The following is a 13,978-nucleotide window of genomic DNA, read 5'->3' as shown; positions in this document are numbered from 1 at the left end:
CAGCCTATCTGCTTTCTCCTTAAAACTGATGTGAGTACCCTAGGTACAAACCCAATTGGATACTGAGGGTGCCCTGACAGTCCTTTGTAGATGGTACCCTAGGTAGCCAGGGCATGGGTCCCTCAGTAGGCCTATCAGGGCTGCAGCACTTATTGTGCCACCCTGGGACAGCCATACAAACTGACACCACCAGACCACTACTGTAGTCTGGGTAAGGTGGTGCTAGCACCCATACTCTTAACCGCATTATAAGTCTATCGCGATAGCGTGAGAACTTGAGAATGGCTACACAGAACCATATCGTGTTTGGTGTCAAACATGAGGAATCATACCCCCAGTCCAGCCATGGGCATGAGGGTACGGTTCCCCCCTGCTAGAGGGGCGATATGGGAAAAGCGGCAGAATTGAGACACCAATTTAAAAGTGCACATGTATCACAAAATGGCTACTGCCCGCCACCTACACGACCCTGGCTGGCTGTTGCTGGGGAAAACCCCAGCCTCGCCAGCTGGACAATAGGGCTCCTGTGGCAGGGAGGTGCTAGTATCTCCCCAGACAGGATAATGTGGATTGGAACAGGGTGGGTGCACCAAATGTCCTTTCAGAGTTGCACGTAGGCAGCTGCAGAGACCTCATTCTGCATACACCGCTTGGAACCGGTTGAGGGGCATCCTGCCCCTCACCCAGGTGGGAAACACACAAAGGGGAGAGGGTGTAGCCACCCTTTCCTGCCTCACCACTCATTGGTGGACACTACTCTGGACACTCCCCTAATCTTGGGGATAAAGGTGAATAACGTGGCCCCAGAGCCTCAGATTAATCTTGAACTTTACAGTCTTGACCTTCGACTTGCTGCTGCCCAGCTGACAGAAGAAATCTCCCTTGGGATAAAGGAGTTATCCCCCTGCTTGGCAGGCACCTGAAACACTGCAAGTGACCCGGTTGGAACCTCGCTGCTCCTACGGACTTCAACGACTTCCAGCACCCTTGAGGTGGGTTTCCAGTGCATCCCAGAGGCCAGTGAGTGTGCTCAACGAGTTTGGGCACCGTGGACCGCGTGGGTGCAGAGATCCCCAATACCCCAGGACACCGGCTACCTCTTGCGTAGCACACAACCCTGACCAGTGGGGAAGTTGTGCTTTAGCCCGTTTTTGAGCCAACCACTCTACAGCAATCGTACCAAAGACCAGCGCCCTAGCCCCCTCTGGTTGCCCGTGGGTGCCCTTTTACGCACTCCAAATTGCCGCCTCCCGCGGTCCCTTGTCTCTCGACTTGTGAGCCCTAGCGGAGGTCTATTTCTACAATCAAGAGTTCCCCTGGTTGCTCCAGGCCTGCTCTATAGTCTCTCCAAAGGAGACCTCTCCCAGACTTCGTGGGTCTGCACTGTAGCCGATTTGTTTATTCTTCGTGGGTTGCGGTTGCCAAGGCTTAGTGGATCCAATCCAGACACTAACACCGCAGCGACCCTCATCCAACGTGGGACAGTCGCCCTCCAGGAGCTGGCCTTCCTTGAATCCTCCCGGAGCCCGTGGCTGCAGATCCAAGCTACACCACTTCGCACCTGAAGCACCCGACATCGAAGGTCTCTTTGCTTTGAGCCTCCTGGTCACTTTGCCGTGACCCAGACTCTGTCCCCTCTGGTTTCAGGTTCTTCTCTACAATCTTCACCTCTTTGATCTTCACGGTATCATCGACGCTTTTGGCCAGCAGCACTTTTGAACATTTTCCCATAGAAAATCAGCCCGCGACCCGACACCAGAATCGACCTATGCCCCCGGCTTCCCTGGGGCAGGTAACAGTGGTACCTCGGTGCTCTCGTGGTAGTGGGCTCTTCAAAAGCTTAAGTTTAAAGTTTTAACTTTGTACTCCTGCTAGAAGTGACTTTAATCTGTGTAATATCAACCGCGACATTCTCCATAGACTATAATAGAGATCCCGATAGCAGCTATTTCCACTGCACGCGCCTCCCGTGGGTCCCCTTCCTCATAACCTAGGGTGGATTCTTAAGGGGCCAGTGATCCTAAATGCCCTAGGCATTGTCTGTAGAATTGTCGTGGTTCATATACCACTTTTTTGATATATGGTTTGGTCCCCCCCTGGGGCCCAGTTATTCCTGTGCTATTTATTGTGTTTATAAATGCTTGTTTGAATTGTAACTTTGCCACTAGCCTCATAAAGAGACTGTGGGATTCTGTCTAGAATAAATACATATATTTTATATATATGCCTGTGTGGGCTACTCTTTCATTTGGTTATTCAAGAGGTTATTATGGTAAAACAATAAGCTTAACACTCCTTCAAGACTCTCCACAGCTACCACTAGGATAACTTTCTTTAAAGGTTGTCTTAAACCTATCATCAATAAGAGTCGAATTGGACTGGTGCAAGGTGTCCCTATAACTAGGAGACAGCATATGCCAGGCCAACTTCTCACATTGGTGTGCAGCGGTTGGATTCAAGCTTACCATTGTTTTACCAGATAACAAATTGAATTTCTAAAGTGAAAGCCACTTGGTACCAAAGGTACATATACATTCAAGCTAGAATACAATAAGTTCTACTGAACTTAGGAGTTGTGTGTAGAGGGTTTAGCACACCTTGACTACAACTCAAGAAAGGGTTTAGTCGGCCACACCTAGAGTCGGTAGATACACCACTATCACTACACTAGAAATGCCTTTGAATGGAGGTGCCCATAAGACTCTGGAAGGATCCCAAAGGATTCCAGTCAACAAATATGATGATCTCTCCTTTGCTGAGCTTAGGGAGATGTGCACCACTAGGCAACTTAAGCCAAACAAAGGTGCCAACACCCAACGCCTCAGGGAAATCCTGCTCATAGCAGATTTTAAGCAGACTTTAGTGTCTGATGGGGTAGGCAGGAAGGGTGGGCATCCCTCTGAAGAGGACACTCCCAGAGTGGACTCTGATGAGGACCAGGGAGAGGATAGTGATCCTGACCTGGAAGAACCAGACCACTCACAACATGATGGCCCAAGAGGCACTCTCTCCATCCCTAAAGGGAGAGTGGTGGATCCAAGTAGAAGGAACAGATCCCCCTCAGTGGGTTCCAAGCATTCTAGGAGATCCAAAAGGACCTCTGCCTCTCCTCAGAGGAGAGAATCCTCCCAAGAGAGGAAATGCAGACTGATCCAGTTTGAGCAGGCAAAAGCTATAGCTCAAGAGAGAACAGTTAGCATTAGACAGGGAGTCCCTGGAGCTTCAGAAAGCTTCAAGAAAGTGGGGTCTAGAGACCCCTGGTGGCAGTGATGAAACCCCTAGAGTTAGAGAGAAAGTCCCTGACAATAGGTACCTCCATAAGATTGTGCCCCCCTATAAGACAGGGGATGACATCCACAAATGGATCGCTGCTCTTGAGAGGGCCTGTAAAGTACAAAGGGTCCCAGTAGAGCAGTGGGCAGCAATCCTGTGGTTCTCCTTTGCAGACAAAGGTAGAGACAAGCTCCTCTCTGTAAGAGAAGAGGATACAGATGATTACTATATCTTGAGAGATGCTTTAATAGATGGGTTTGGCTTAACCACTGATCAATACAGACTTAAGTTCAGAGACACCCAAAAAGCACAGGATCAAGATTGGGTAGACTTTGTTGATTGTGCTACCAAGGCATTGGAAGGTTGGTTAAATGGCAGTAAAGTTAATGATTACAAAGGATTGTACAATCTCATAATGAGGGAGCAGATTCTTAATAATTGTCATAACCAACTCTTACACCAGCACCTGGTGGACTCTGATCTGACCTCTCCCCAAGAATTGGGAAAGAAGGCAGACAAATGGGTCAGAACCAGGATCAGGCCCAAGAACCAAGGTGGTGACCAGAAGAAAGATTCTACCAAGCCCAAAGAGAAAGGTGGAGATAATAAAACAGAAAAGTCCCCTGAAGGGCCCCAAAAACCCAGTACTGGGGGTGGGTCCCAAAATACTTCCTCTTCTAACAAGAAACCATATTGCCATGTGTGTAAGCAACCTGACCACTGGAAAACTGACTCCAGCTGTCCAAAGAATGGCAATAAAGAAAATGTTCCTCCCATTGCAGCTCCAACACCTCCTGTTACTACTAGTAGTAATCCCCCAGGTGGTGGGAGTGCACCCAAAAATTTAGTTGGGCTTTCTTGGGGAACGCAGGTGGACTCTGGCCTAACCAGGTCCCCTGCACAAGCAACTCTAGTCTGTGATGGTGGCATGGGGTTTGCCAACTTTACCATGGATCCCAAAATTTTGGGCAGGTACAGACAAGAGCCCATGATCAATGGTCAGAAGGCTGTGGCCTACAAGGACACAGGGGCCAGTGTTACCATGGTGACCAAGAGGCTAGTGCCCCTAGAACAGCTTTTACCTGGGTTTAGCTACCAGGTGACCAATATAGATGGATTAAGGACAGACCATCCCATGGCAGTGGTAAATCTCAGCTGGGGAGGGGTCACTGGCCCAAAGAGAGTGGCAGTGTCCCCAAACTTGCCTGTAGATTGTCTACTGGGGAATGATCTGGAAATCTCAGTCTGGGCTGAGGTGGATCACAAGGCCCACTTGAAAATGGTAGGCATTCCTGAGAGAGTGGATGAGCCCTTAAAGGCCTCACCTCCACCCCAGGAGAAAGTAAAAAGAGTGAAGCCTGAAACTATGGATCACTCCACCCAAACAGAGAGCATAGGGGGAGAGGAACAATCCTCCCCCCACCAGACTAAAGGTAAGGGTCAAGTTTCTCAGGGAACTGATCCTGCCCCTTGTGAAGTAACTGCCCCAGAAGTGGACAGGCCTGGCCTGGCCACCTCTCTGATGGCAGGGGACCCTTCCAAGGTGGTACCCAGTCTGGAGCAGGTATCCTGCCCCTCTCTACCCTGCCTCAGTCAGCGCAGGGCTGCAGAGGTCAGGGAGGTCAGTGGACCCTTACTGGGCCCCTGCCCAGAGTAACCCCCTCATCAGCAGATTAGGGACACCCAGCAGAATAGTTTTAGCCAGGTGAATATTCCTCTACAAACTGAGGGATCCCCCTTACCCCTAGGTATAGGTACCCCTCAAATGGATGTTGCTGGGCACAGGGAAACCTGGGGCATAGTTACCCTAAACCTTTCAGTGCCCTCCACTATTCCAACCAAAGGGACCCAACCCCCAGCTGTAGGCAGCCAGAGGTTGACCCTTAGGGCCAGATATGACACAGTCATGGGCAGAAAGGCTTCCATGGTGACCAGTGACCTGAGGAGGTTGAGACCAACCCAAATAGGGCCTCACTTCCAGACTCAGACACCCCACCAGCCCACCTCTGTACCAAAAACCAATACAGGTAATTCCCCTAGACTTTGGAGAAACTCTAGAACCCCTTGGGGTAGGATTTCCCAAGTGGACCATGAGACGGGGAGCAACCATGCTAGTGCAGGTTCTTCCTTATATGGCCACTCAGGAAATAAAGGCTTATCTGGACAAGGTTAGCCTTATCTTCCTTCGTTTGGGGGGGGGTTATGTAGGAAGGTGGAATCTGACTAATGGTTGCCCCCAACTTTTTTGCCTGGTATTTGAGTGGTTTTTGACTAGTCTGGCTGGGATCCTGCTATCCAGGACCCCAGCCTATCTTCTTTCTCCTTAAAACTGATGTGAGTACCCTAGGTACAAACCCAATTGGATACTGAGGGTACCCTGACAGTCCCTTGTAGATGGTACCCTAGGTACCCAGGGCATGGGTCCCTCAGTAGGCCTACCACGGCTGCAGCACTTATTGTGCCACCCTGGGACAGCCATACAAACTGACACCACCAGACCACTACTGTAGTCTGGGTAAGGTGGTGCTAGCGCCCCTTACAGGGATATAGGTAGCCTATATCCCACCCCATTACAAAACATGTACTCTCATAGGTCACCCCTATAGCAGGCCTTGCTAATCCTACAGGGCAGGGTGCTGAGATATGTGTGAGGGGGGACCCCTACCTGAGTAGGGCCTCTCTGCAACCCTCCTAAAATCATTGCTGGGTTGTTTGTAGTGTAGCCATACCATATACTCTTAACCGCATTATAAGTCTATCGCGATAGCGTGATAACTTGAGAATGGCTACACAGAACCATATCGTGTTTGGTGTCAAACATGTAGGAATCATACCCCCAGTCCAGCCATGGGCATGAGGGTACGGTTCCCCCCTGATAGAGGGGCGATATGGGAAAAGCGGCAGAATTGAGACACCAATTTAAAAGTGCACATGTATCACAAAATGGCTACTGCCCGCCACCTACACGACCTTGGCTGGCTGTTGCGGGGGAAAACCCCAGCCTCGCCAGCTGACTGTGGCAGGGAGGTGCTAGCATCTCCCCAGACAGGATAATGTGGATTGGAACAGGGTGGGTGCACCAAATGTCCTTTCAGAGTTGCACGTAGGCAGCTGCAGAGACCTCATTCTGCATACATGGAACCGGTTCAGGGGCATCCTGCCCCACGCCCAGGTGGGAAACACACAAAGGGGAGAGGGTGTAGCCACCCTTTCCCGCCTCACCACTCATTGGTGGACACTACTCTGGACACTCCCCTAATCTTGGGGATAAAGGTGAATAACGTGGCCCCAGAGCCTCAGATTAATCTATAACTTTACAGTCTTGACCTTCGACTTGCTGCTGCCCAGCTGATGGAAGAAATCTCCCTTGGGATAAAGGAGTTATCCCCCTGCTTGGCAGGCACCTGAAACACTGCAAGTGACCCGGTTGGAACCTCGCTGCTCCTACGGACTTCAACGACTTCCAGCACCCTTGAGGTGGGTTTCCAGCGCATCCCAGAGGCCAGTGAGTGTGCTCAAAGAGTTTGGGCACCGTGGACCGCGTGGGTGCCGAGATCCCCAATACCCCAGGACACCGGCCACCTCTTGCGTAGCACATGACCCTGACCAGTGGGGAAGTTGTGTTTTGGCCCGTTTTCGAGCCAACCACTCTACAGCAATTGTGCCAAAGACCAGCGCCCTAGCCCCCTCCGGTGGCCCGTGGGTGCCCTTTTACGCACTCCAAATTGCCGCCTCCTGCGGTCCCTTGTCTCTCAACTTGTGGGCCCTACCGGAGGTCTATTTCTACAATCAAGAGTTCCTCTGGTTGCTCCAGGCCTGCTCTACAGTCTCTCCAAAAGAGACCTCTCCCAGACCTCGTGGGTCTGCACTGTAGCCGATTTGTTTATTCTTCGTGGGTTGCGGTTGCCAAGGCTTAGTGGATCCAATCCGGACACTAACACCGCAGCAACCCTCATCCAACGTGGGACAGTTGCCCTCCGGAAGCTGGCCTTCCTTGAAGCCTCCCGGAGCCCGTGGCTGCAGATTCAAGCTACACCACTTCGCACCTGAATCACCCGACATCGAAGGGCTCTTTGCTTTGAGCCTCCTGGTCACTTTGCCGTGACCCAGACTCTGTCCCCTCTGCTTTCAGATTCTTCTCTACAATCTTCACATCTTTGATCTTCACGGCATCATCGACGCTTTTGGCTAGCAGCACTTTTGAACATTTTCCTATAGAAAATCAGCCCGCGACCCGACACCAGAATCGACCTATGCACCCGGCTTCCCTGGGGCAGGTAACAATGGTACCTCGGTACTCTCGTGGTAGTGGGCTCCTCAAAAGCTTAAGTCTAAAGTTTTAACTTTGTACTCCTGCTAGAAGCGACTTTAATCTGTTTAATTTCAACCGCGACATTCTCCATAGACTATAATAGAGATCCCGATAGCAGCTATTTCCACTGCACGCGCCTCCCGTGGGTCCCCTTCCTCATAACCTGGGGTGGATTCTTAAGGGGCCAGCGATCCTAAATGCCCTAGGCATTGTCTGTAGAATTGTCGTGGTTCTTATACCACTTTTTTGATATATGGTTTGGTCCCCCCCTGGGGCCCAGTGATTCCTGTGCTATTTATTGTGTTTATAAATGCTTGTTTGAATTGGAACTTTGCCACTAGCCTCATAAAGAGACTGTGGGATTCTGTCTAGAATAAATACATATATTTTACATATATACCTGTGTGGGATACTCTTTCATTTGGTTATTCAAGAGGTTATTATGGTAAAACGATAAGCTTAACATTCCTTCAAGACTTAGCCTGAAGGCTGCTCTCCACAGCTACCACTAGGATAACTTTCTTTAAAGGTTGTCTTAAACCTATCATCAATAAGAGTCGAATTGGACTAGTGCAAGGTGTCCCTATAACTAGGAGACAGCATATACCAGGCCAACTTCTCGCACCCATGACCTAGGCGGTGGGTGGCATCTCCCACATATAAAGGTTAGGCACTAGATTACAGACAGTGCGCCCTGTATCGAATCAGCAGATTCTCTAAGCGGGTATGCCTAGGGGACTTCCCAGAGGGAACTGTGTGGTCGAAATTCCTATAAAGAATAGGGGATGCAGGGCTGCGCTGGTGTGCAGCCATGCGCAAGGTTCATATGCGTTAGAGACCTCCATGTGCGCATTGATTTAGCGAGTGAAGGGGCGGTGCCTAGGTTAAGTATAGTCCTTCCAGCCCTAAAGCCTAGTTGGCTACTGCGGTAGGAACGGTCCCCTAACAAGCGAGTGCTGTCCCAGAGTTCGGAGACACATGTGTCCAGTCACACACGGTGCCAGAAGGGTGGCATCCGGTGTGATCAGCAAATAGGTGGGCATCCTGAGCCAGGGGGCCTGAAACTGTCCCGCCCTGTGTTGGACGGGGCTGAGTTAGGACACAGTGGAACTTGGCGGCGTGAGGTGCCTAGTGCTTGGCACAACTTCACAGGCATAGGGCGTTTGTTTCATCAGACACCAGCTGACCCAAGCTAACGTCTAGGGCTATTGGGAGATAGATGGGGCATCAATATCCAGTAGGGATGTTCTTTCATCTAGCTTTGCAGGAGGCTCTAGATAGACGATCTAGCGGGCAAGACTATAGCTATTTTGGTGGGAGGCCCTGGTGGTGACGGTGGCCTCCTCCAGAGCTGTGGCGGAGTTACAGGGCGATCTGGATGCAAATGGGTACCGAAGGAAGGATACCTCTGCGCGGCACCATAGGGGGTGCCAGAGCCCAGGAGCCTCATGGGAGGTTCCTGGAAAACCGTGTCGGCGCTGCGTTAGTCCTTCGGGCGGTTGTGGGCCTGAACATCCGGGGGCTTGCCTTGCTACGCTCCGCCCTGAAAGGGGCGTGAGTAATAAGGGACCGTGATCCGGGAAGAGGATCACCGAAGGGGCAGCACAGATGGGGTTCGCCTCAGTGCTGCTTGGCTCATCAGGCGGCCCGGTTGGTTGCCTGCCCTTGGATTGCCCGTAAGATAACCCACCATATTACATAACAGTGTATGTAATAAACCTGCAGCAGTTTCTTACCCAAACAAAAAGTTGTGTGGTGTGTTTTATTTATGCGTAAGTACATGAATGCTATTGTGGGGGGGTGGGGACTGTTGCCTCCTGCTGGCGCAACGTGGCTGCCCTGGCGCCCGCAGGGTGCCCTAGAAGGACGGGCCTCTAGTGCCAGCAAGGCACCAGCCCACCCCCCTTCTACTAGGGGACCCCTCGGGGAGGCGTCCCCCCTCTCTGCACCGAAGGGGCAGCACAGACGGGGTTCGCCCTAGTGCTGCTTGGCTCATCAGGCGGGCAGGTGGCCCAGTTGGTTGCCTGCCCTTGGATCGCCCGTAAGATAACCCACCATATTACATAACGGTGTATGTAATAAACCTGCAGCAGTTTCTTACCCAAACAAAAAGTTGTGTGGTGTGTTTTATTTATGCGTAGGAACATGCATGCTATTGTGGGGGGTGGGGACTGTTGCCTCCTGCTGGCGCTATCGTGACTGCTTCCAAAGCTGCTCTGGGGCTGCTGCTCCCTCGGACAGACTAACCGCGATCCGTCGCCTCTGGCTGTAGGTGTTTGCTATCCAGCCGCTCCATGCTTGTTTCAAGGCCCCCAGCTCGCCACTCGGCCGTGGAACCATGCCAGCCAGAGTTTAGCAGGAAGAAGTCGTACCGGCCCATGCCCTCTGTTGGTTATTTTTAAAATGTATACATGTGTTTGTTGTAAAATCTGCTTCAAAGCACTTCCAGTTCAGAACTGGTAGATCCCAGCAGGTAAAATCATCAGAATACAACTACACAGGGTTTCTCAAAAGAAGCTGCCAGTGCTTAATTGATTTCCGGTGCTCGGCAGCCGCACCTAAAAGTAAACACCATACTTAAAACAGTCCACCACATGGTGGCGCTGCTCATCTAATTTAGAGATGAGCAGAACAACGGTAGATTACGACTACTTTATACATTAAAATTGCTCATACCTGCACCATTCCTTTAGCTTTGGGGACCTGGAATAATCTGAAATGTCGCATTTACATGCGAGAGAGATCGTTAGTAGTTGTTTTGGCAGCGATGACAAGGGGATGGGTGGTGGAAGCTGCAGTGGCCACCTGGTAAGCGCCCTGGCACTTAATATTTTACAAATTAAGAACTGGAAGCTACAATACCAGTGGTTTTTAATCACGAGACCACCTGCCACTTTACTTGTACTTATTGTAACTAAATGAAAATATGTATTTTGCATAAATACATTAAAAAACACACGTTTTCGAGCAGCATCTTTTAACACGTCTTTTCTTTGTTCTACTCTAGAATCGAAAATGGCAGCGCGAACGTGACTTCCCTTGCAAAGGTATGGTTGCGTAACTTTGGATTTTATTATAGTAAATCAAATATAGTGCTTGTAGGAAGCGAGTCTCCGTATTTTGCAACCACGTTTGTAGATGCAAACCATTTACAGGTATGTGGTACTGATTGTCAAAGTGAACGTTGGAGTGACAGACAGCTTCCGCCCTGTGAATCACAGTGTACGGGTGCTCCAGGCGACCACCGCATGCTCTTCCAATGCGATTTCTAGCATTTATCCGATTCCTTTTTTAGGTCTCGCTTGACCCAGCGCATGCGCTGGTCTGGAGAGACATTTTGTGAGGGCTCCAAATAGTGCTACCAGCCCAGCATAGACCTACAGTGCATGTGCTTGGGCGCGCGCGTCGCGCTTTACCGTGATTACTTTCACTTTCGCTTTGATGTTTGATCGCGATTGCGATCACTTTTGCGGCCGCTTTGATGTTCTCCGTGACGCTTCAATAGATTGCAGCAGTTAAAGCAAGCATTGGCATAGCCAATAGGTCTCGCTTTTGTGACCTTATAAGTGTTTAGTTATGCAACTGTTGCATGGCTAAACACTTATAAGGTCCCAAAGGCGAGACCTATTGGCTATGCCAATGCTTGTTTTTTACTCCATCTCTTGTTCCTTTAATGAACAGAGATTAGATTAATGAAAAAGTGGGCATTTTGTAACTGCATGGATTTCGGTCAGGTGACAGTCGCCGGCCTCCAAATCTGTATTCATATTCTTTAACAATGAGTTGTTAAATGAAACTTGCCTTGTGCATTTTAATGAGGTAGATTTTATTGCGACTGTTTTCTAATGGTTGTTTTGCTCTGCAACACTTGCATTCAGGGACAGGCTGCGCAGTGAGCGAGTCTGACCACTACAAGGGGGTTTGGGGGTGAGTTCTCCCTCCCCAGGACAACTTAGGAAATATGGTACCTTCTACAACACATTTTTTTTTATTATATATTCAATTGTATTAGCTTTCAAAGCATAGTACATGATGACCTTACAGAGCAGTAGGAAAAGACTATCTTTTTTGGGGCTCTTCAATGATTCCTTCATTATCCTTCTCCAAAAGTGCCTCTCCTCTCCCCATAGTCCCTCTCTCACATGTATTTCATCTGTTTTATAGCGCCTCATACCATTGTAGTGTGTCGAAGCACTTTATATCACACACACATACAGAGAAAACAAATTATAACAGTGTAAATCAGTGTATAGAAAAGGTTACATAGAGCAAAGGGGACTACAAGGTGTAGGAGTCACATGTCATCCATAATGGTAGACAGTTTTTTTAGAGTGCTTGGTCTGGGGCGGCAGCGGCATAACACAGTCCCCCGCATCCCCCGCAGTGGGGGGGGCGAGCTGCAGGGGGCCCCCTCAGCACTGTACTCGCGCCGGAGAGCTCCGGATTAAATCTGGAGCGGGGCCCCTCTGTGTACCTTGCAAGGGGGCCCCTTCAACTTTCATTACGCCACTGTGGGGCGGCACAAACTCTCCATGCACAATTCCCAAAGTGCCTCTGCACTCAAGGCGGGGGCCCGCAGTCATGTGGGAGTCTCTAAACTCGGGGCGGAATCTCCACAATCATTGAGGCGATTCCGCCCTGAGTGCAGAGACTCCCCCATTACTGCGCGGCCTCCACCACAAGTGCAGAGGCCCTTTGTGAATCAGATCCAGAATCCAGAACGTAACACAATGGTTAGGGTTAGCATTACTAATAAAATAATGAAAGACTGGGGAAAGAACATAACTTTCTAACCTGTACCATGGAGCTTGCATGGAGCTCTTTGATGGCAGTTCATAGCTCATTGTACTAGATTATGATTGTACTATGAACTATACTGTAACAAGGACCTCTGTGACAAAAACAGTAACCCACTGAGCTATGCGCATAAAATACTGTTCTGTAATCTTCATAGTACATGTCCTTTGCAGCAGGCATATTAACCCTCTTCGCTTCCTCAGATAAATCAAAACTGCCTCTCTCTCCAGCAGATACAAATGACCAAGGTTGTCATGACACTTTTAGTGTTGCCTGAAGACTCTGGATATACAAGGAACTTTGCAGCGGGTGCTTTTAAAACTGCACCTTCCACCTGCCAGCCTCCGTAGGAAACGCCTGATGCCCACTACAGCCAGGTCAGCCTTGCTTACAATGCAAACAAGCATTGGCAAAGTCAAAAGGTTTCGCCTAGGCGAGATCTATTGGCTTTGTCAATGATTTTTAGACATGTTCACAGCAGCCCCGTGCATGCGAAATCTTAAAAGGGCAATGGACAAATTGCGCATGCGAGAGGTGGGGGTTGCCAGACTCAATGTGGGAGGAGGGACCCTGAGGTTGTGGTAGGCACAGGCTGTTTACAAATACAGTGGAAGTAAGAGACAGTGTGGGTGAAGCACTGTGGCTGTGGTATTATTCAGTGGTGGGCATGGAGTGTCGAAGTGACAGAGGAGCAAAAGACAGAAAGATGCAGCTATGAACTTGACAGACATGGTAAATAAATGACAGAGTGGCGGTGGCCGGTATGGTGGAGGTGAGAGATAAAGTGCATCAGGGTAGCAGATATAAAGGGGTGAAAGATGCAGTGAGAGTGTGGCAGACTGGTTGGTTACAGATACAGTGGTATTAAAAAACACAATGGGGAAAATAAAGTGGTGTGACAGACGGCGAATACTGTTGCTATAACGTGGAAGACGTTAGCATGAATGTGGAAACTATGGTGGATGACCTATAGAATGGAGATGCTGACAGTTACTATTGTTGTGACAGATAAATAAAGGGAAAGATTAAAGGGTTTCCAGGTAAAGAAGTAGAGTATGAAAAAGTGGCGTTTGGCGGAGACGAAGTGGAGTGCAGACAAAGAATGTAGGGGTGGCAGATGCTGTGGGTCTGGTATGACATCTACAGAGAGTTTGTAAAGACAGCAAGATTACAGATACAGTGAGGGTGGCTGACAGCAGATTGTGGTGATTTTCAGTGGTGAGACAACAATGTGCGATTAGAATGTCAGTGGATGCAGTCAGACACAATGAGGAGACAGGTGCAAAGGGGGTGACAGCAAGGTTACAGGTTCAGGAAGGGGAGTTAGTGTGCTAGGCAAATATGGGGGTATTAAGCAAGGGGTGAAAAGATACGGCAGGCACAGAGAGGGTTAAGGTGACAGGTGTTTTGTGTGTGAGGTGGTTTGACAGAGGAGAATAGTCACATACATTTGCGAAGATGAAGATTGGGTTCCACTATGTGGAGTAAACATAAGTGGTTATGCCGTCAGTGCAGTATGCGTGTGGTTGGGGGGAGGAGGGTGTGGGCTGCTGACATAGTGTGGAAGAACAGGGCCTGTTATCGAAGGTGTGCCTC

At 49.7% G+C, this 13,978-nt stretch overlaps 1 protein-coding gene across 1 annotated transcript in view; it reads left to right on the top strand.

Annotated features, from left to right (window-relative positions):
• The window catches only part of RAPGEF3 (Rap guanine nucleotide exchange factor 3), an 870,850-nt gene that overhangs the window by 595,901 nt on the left and 260,971 nt on the right, over positions 1-13,978 (top strand). Inside the window, exon 16 of the mRNA XM_085654789.1 lies at positions 10,593-10,632. Coding sequence (XP_085510915.1) covers positions 10,593-10,632 — 40 coding nt within the window. The remainder of the gene's footprint in view (positions 1-10,592; positions 10,633-13,978) is intronic.

Source organism: Triturus cristatus, chromosome 4_1, assembly GCF_964204655.1.
Source record: "Triturus cristatus chromosome 4_1, aTriCri1.1, whole genome shotgun sequence".
NCBI classification, from domain to species: Eukaryota; Metazoa; Chordata; class Amphibia; order Caudata; family Salamandridae; genus Triturus; species Triturus cristatus.
The sequence above is the reverse complement of the archived record's forward strand: the minus strand, read 5'-3'. Positions and strand labels throughout refer to the sequence as shown.